This window comes from Macadamia integrifolia, unplaced genomic scaffold (genome assembly GCF_013358625.1).
Source record: "Macadamia integrifolia cultivar HAES 741 unplaced genomic scaffold, SCU_Mint_v3 scaffold1601, whole genome shotgun sequence".
Lineage (NCBI taxonomy): Eukaryota > Viridiplantae > Streptophyta > Magnoliopsida > Proteales > Proteaceae > Macadamia > Macadamia integrifolia.
The window spans coordinates 116,812-122,882 of record NW_024868274.1 but is presented as its reverse complement, the minus strand read 5'-3'; the positions used below and the strand labels follow the sequence as shown (position 1 = coordinate 122,882).

At 36.3% G+C, this 6,071-nt stretch overlaps 1 protein-coding gene across 1 annotated transcript in view; it reads left to right on the top strand.

Moving 5' to 3' along the window:
- Positions 1-6,071, top strand: part of LOC122064304 (glutamine-dependent NAD(+) synthetase) — a 22,106-nt gene that overhangs the window by 2,781 nt on the left and 13,254 nt on the right. Inside the window, exons 3-5 of the mRNA XM_042628011.1 lie at positions 2,611-2,815; positions 3,631-3,936; positions 4,361-4,584. Coding sequence (XP_042483945.1) covers positions 2,622-2,815; positions 3,631-3,936; positions 4,361-4,584 — 724 coding nt within the window. The 5' untranslated portion in view covers positions 2,611-2,621. The remainder of the gene's footprint in view (positions 1-2,610; positions 2,816-3,630; positions 3,937-4,360; positions 4,585-6,071) is intronic.

Genomic DNA, 6,071 nt, shown 5'->3' with positions numbered 1-6,071 from the left:
AGCCTTCATGATGCTCTTCCCATGCCCGGCTCGTTGAATCCTTTCTAACTCCAATTGGAGATCCCGTTTTCAATATGGGCACTCTTTGTGTGCACCTAAGGATTAAAGAGCCCGGATTGATTTCTAAAACAGTAACGACCTACCTGAATGATCCCTTATGCTATTTGCGGGGTTTTATGGAATTAGCGGATCTGATAGTTTTTTGAAAATAAGAAAATGTAATTCAAGGCTTTGTCTGGACATGGTACATCTAGTGGCTGTATGTCTTGTTCAACTAGTGAATTTGATGGCTGAATCAGCAATGACCTTCAGCAAAAAAATAAAAATCTACCTAGAGAGGGTGAAAAAAATGAGATTTGAGAAACTTATATTTGTTTATAATTTGCACTTTTGTATAAATTCTTGTAGATATTAATATGCATAATTCATAATTCTTGTTATATATTTCAATTACCTTTCTTTTTTTTTTTTTGGTTGTTTCCATAACAAAAACAAAAAAAAAAAAAAAGAAGGAATTAACAAAACAGCTTTGAGAAAATCGTTCCTCTATCACTTGAATTCTAAACTAGCATTTGAGAAAATATTCTTGTCTTACTTGCTAGAGATAATAGTTGTTGCCAGCATGGTTGAAGAGATCGGAATTAGCACCAGAACCAGTCGCCGCTGATTCTGATCTGAATCAGTAAGAATCAGATGCATATTCTTCGATCAAACGGCTCGACGGCTGCGCACTTCTTACGTTGGGCTGCCCTAAAATTCAGATATGAGATAACTTCTTCAATCGAGCTATCTAAACGCACGAAACTGAGGATCTTTCGTGTAGGCAAATTGCAACAGCAGAAATGGGACTATTTGGCACGCATCAGTAGGTACCATTTCCTGTGCAGGTTGGAGATATGTCCAAATTGGGCCAATATAGCTTTGGCAGGTCTACTTTAATATATGGCCATGGTAGTCTCAATTAGGCCCGGCTCTGATAGTTGTATGTTTAATTATGAACTGGGCTTCTCTTTAACCACAAAAAGTTTGGGATTTAAGAAGGTAAAAAAAAAAAAAAAAAAAAAAGGTCTATATTGGTTAGACTTCTATTTCAGTTTTTTTTTTTTTTTTTTTTTTTTTTTTTTTTTTTTTTTAATTTAAAGCTTGTAAATCCCCCAACGATTATGATGGAATGAAATAATATTTTGTTTGAAAATTTATTTTCAGTTGGATTCTCTCTTTCTCCTCTCAGTTTAGTTTCTCAATTTTTCTCTCATCTTTGATCTCTCTCCTCTCATACCTGTGGCCGCTTCTCCTTTTCTTCATCCTTCGATTCCCCCCCTGATCTCTCCTTATCCCTCGTCTAATCTCCCATGCAATATTCTGTTTTCTTACACTGTTGGACTGCTGCAAGTTCTAGAACAAAGGTTCTCGACTGTCAGGATTTTCTAGAAAACAGATCAGCTTCATATGATATTCTGCCAATGGATAAAACTGCTTATGATTTCTTTCTGAACATAGTATTCTATTATTCTGTTTGAGTACTTAACTTCTTGATTTCAGATCTGAGATTAAGTTCCTCCTACACTCTTGTCATCATCAGATTTGTCTTCTCTGTTATGACTCATAATTCTTCTTATTCCAGCGTGCTTGCTATTCTTATTTCCTTTGATTGCTTATCTTATTTCCTTCAATTGTTGCAAATTTAAATCCTGTTATTATCTTCTAGTATACTCCATTGAATCTCTGCAATTCAATGTTAACATCTATTTTCTGTTAATAAGTTCTGAGACTTATATAACAGCCCCAAGTTTCTCAAGTAATTCACTCTTAGACCTGGACCTGTCAGCAGCCTAATTGACCTTAAGTCTTGACCTGAGATTAAGGTGTATTCCCGGGCATAATTGTCCCAATTGGACACTCTTAACTGCATCAGATTTGCTCCCGATTCCTTGAACCATGATTGCCAATAGTATCATGAGGAGGTGACATTGATGGTTGCTCTGTAATAAACCCAGGCTCATTTGGCATTGGTTGATTTTAGATAGATATGGAGATGTAGTTGGGAATTTTGAGGCTGTATTGGGGACAGGAACCCTGTTCACTTTGAGCCGAAGGCTCTTCTTTTGGATCTTGTCACAGATGAGGACTGAGTCATTGTTTTGAGTTTCCTCTAAGCCTTTCGTATCTGGTATTCAAGCCATATCTTTAGCATCCTCCCAAAAAATGTTTCTAATGGTTATATAGCAGTAACTTAGTGGATGAGCTGGGCAGACAAGGGGTTTGATGGCCTTTGGTACTTTTTAATAGCATATACGTTGTAATTGATTGCCTTTGTGATTAATGTTGTCCAGCGCCTGCAATTTTTATTTTATCAATAAAAGAATGTTGCCCGTTCCCACCTCCGCCAAGGGGGAAGAAGACCAAAAAAAAAAAAATACCACGATCACCACTGCTACTGTCATCATCATTGTCATTTTATGATTTATGACATAACCATTTTGTAGTTCTATTTGAGGTTTGCTTAATGATGATTATTTATTTTATTGAATTTAGATTAGTATGAGAGAGGAAGCATATCTCTTGGTATCTGCCACATTGTTGCTGAAAATATGAATTTTTTGTATGCAGAACAATAAACGATGAGGTTGCTGAAGGTGGCTACATGTAACTTGAACCAATGGGCTATGGATTTCGATTGCAATTTGCAGAATATCAAGGAGTCAATTGAGAGAGCTAAAGAAGCAGGGGCAGTAATAAGGCTTGGGCCAGAGCTTGAGATTACTGGCTATGGCTGTGAAGACCATTTCTTGGAGCTTGATACTGTAACTCATGCGTAAGTTTTACTGTGTTGTTGCCTGCCCTTTTTCTATGCATGTTGGATTTGAACTCTATGACTGAAAATGTGGCAAGGGAATCAATAATTGGAATTTTGGGTTTTTTTTCTTCTTCTTTCAATTAAGATAGAGTCACAGACTTCAATATTGATTGTTCATCAGTTTATCCTTTCTTATTCAGCCATGCCTTTTCTTTAATTTTCTTCTTGCAACTTATTACTAATGTTAAGTTTGGATTAATATGGTTTATTAAAATGCTAGTGGGAAAATAGGTAAGCTCATCAATGCTGGGATGCATTTCTATTTTATCTTGAGTTGATGCCTAACTGAATTATAGGAACTAGATGTCTATTTTAACCTTTAATTATCCCTTGCAATGCTCTATGGGGTTGGTGCAAAATGGAATTCTTTGGACATAAGAGTGTAATTTAACTTGTAATTTCGCATGAGCATGAAAGGTATAGGTATACAATTATACGCTAATAAAATTCAAACTGTACTCTGTCTTTTATACAACACCATTGAGAGAAAAACGGAAAAAGGAGATGGATGAAGGAGTAATAGAAAACCTTGTACCTCATGTTGTAGAAGTTTTGATTTGGGTGATCATTGAAATGGTTTATTTCATTTTTCTATCACAATGCTGAGATTTCCTTCCAATCAATATATTTTTTGAATCGGTTATGTTGTTTCTCTCTCTGTGTTTCACCTATTTCTTATCCCCTTGATTGAGAATACTGATTTTGGATTTTCTTAATGGCAGATATCTCATGAGTTTAGTAGTGTTAATTTTGTTCTTCAAATGTATGTGCAGGTGGGAGTGCTTGAAAGATATTTTACTTGGTGGTTACACTGAAGGCATATTATGCAGTATTGGTATGCCCATCATTAAAGGATCTGAGCGCTACAATTGTCAAGTTCTTTGTTTAAACAGAAAAATACTAATGATCCGCCCAAAGATGTGGCTTGCAAATGATGGCAATTATAGGGAACTCCGATGGTTCACTGCATGGAAACAAGAATACCAGCTTGTTGACTTTGAGCTTCCAAAAGAAATTTCCGAGGCTTTGTCACAACAGTCTGTACCTTTTGGTTATGGATACATTCAATTTCTAGACACGTAAGAGCCAACATCAGTTGTATCTTTCCTGTTGATTTGAGAAATCGCCTAATTCTATGTACTTACTCTACTTCTTCCATTTGTTCTTCTATATGAAAAATGTGTCTTTAATGATCATTGAATTAAAAGTTTCCGCAGCTTTCTTTTTCAAGATATCACTTGTTGTTTCTTATAGATAAATTCCTGGATATATATATATGAGAATTATTCTATGGAACTATTAAAAGTACGTTTATATTTTTTTGTTTATGGAGGATTTGCTGGAATTATTCTTCCCAGTTGAGGTTCTTAAATATGTTGTTGGGAGTAGTAGAACTATTTTCATGAAGGTTCTCTTTTTTTTTTTTTTCTGAGGGTGGGGGTTTCCATCTAAGAAACTAAATGTTATACTGACCTTATTCTTAACTGTCTGTATTCTCATTAGAGCTGTTGCTGCTGAAGTCTGTGAAGAGCTTTTTATACCTGTACCTCCGCATACTGAGCTTGCACTGAGTGGTGTGGAAGTGTTCATGAATGCAAGTGGAAGCCACCACCAATTAAGAAAGCTTGATCTTCGTCTTCGTGCTTTTATAGGTGCTACCCATACCAGTGGAGGGGTTTACATGTACGGTAATCACCAAGGATGTGATGGTGGCCGCCTTTATTATGGTAAAATGCATGCCTTTATTTGAGAAAAAGTTCCAATAATATTGCTATATTTCTAGCATTCCATCCTTGAACGTGGAACTCTAATTCAATTTTTTCTTTTATCAAAAAATTATTTCACTTTTATACAAGGTCATTTCTCTTTCTCTTCTTTTTATTCCCCTGCCATTGTCAGACAATTCTGTCATTTTACAGCTTAATTCTGTTTTAAGATAAATCACATTATCAGCATTCCCTTCTTTTTCATTTTTGTTGAATCCAGTAGCATCGGTGCAGTGTAAGAGCCAAGTCACAAGCTGTTGATTTATACATTGACCTTCCCTAATAGTTCAAGATTTTAGGTGAAATGGTAGCAAACATGGTATTAGAGCAGGGAGGTCAAGCGTTTGACTCTTGGGAAGTGCATTGGAAGATTTTTCCCGACATTTCTTCTCCCTCGGTGCCGAACGAAGGAAATACCAAGTGAGCTCCAAGTGCAAGGACCATGGGATCTTGGCCTGCACATGCGGAGGAGTGTTGATGTATATATTGACACTGCCCTTCTCTAACAGTTCAAGCTTTTAAGTGAAATGGTAGTGAACACAAGCTTGTGTTTGTGTGTATGTGTGTGTTCTTTTTTTTTTTGGGGGGGGGGGGCTACCTAGAGAGAGAGAGAGAGAGTTTTCATATTGGTCTGTGGGGCTACCCTTGGCTTTGAAAGTAGGTGGTTTTCTTCAACTTGAGGTTCAGTGAGATCTATGTTGTTTGTTGAAGTGTTTGGCTTGTTCTTCCGGTGTTTGGTTTATCAGTTGACAGAGACTCGTATTTTTTGGGGGAATAAACTGCTGTTTTGTGCTTTGGACTTCACTTTTACACGGGGAATTTTTTGGCCTTGGTTATACTGTTTGTCTTTGAAGTTTTCTTTAAGGATCTGCCCTTCCATGTTTTTTTCAGAAGGATTGGAAATATTGAAAAAAGTAGCATGTTGGCATCCATACTCTGATACAGGAACCCTTCGTTCTATTTATTATTATCCATGTTGAGCAACACCCAATGTGGATATTGGAATGCATGCCATAACCTCCGAATCTGGAATTTTTTAGTTATCATTTTTTTTGGGAATGCAGTAGTTATCCATTGCCTGAACATGCTTAAAACATGACTGTGGCATGTATTATTACAAGTTTGTGCCCTTCTAACTTTATAGATTGTAGGTTTTTTCTTACATGATTACATATGGAGTTCTTAATATCATCTTGTAAATTAACAATTTGCACTCATTTCCTGCTAAATGTTTTCATTTCCGGATTTAAACAATGCATGCATCTGTCAGGAATAATCCCACATCAACTAACTCTGGGACCTTGGTTGACTTCTTATAATGCAAATAATGTGTCTCTGGTTCTGGATATTTGTAAACAGGATTGTCAGGACTCAGAAGGTTCATCATTACATACTCTCTCTTCCCCACCCCAACACAACCCAAAAGGAATGTGGTTTTTTTTTTTTTT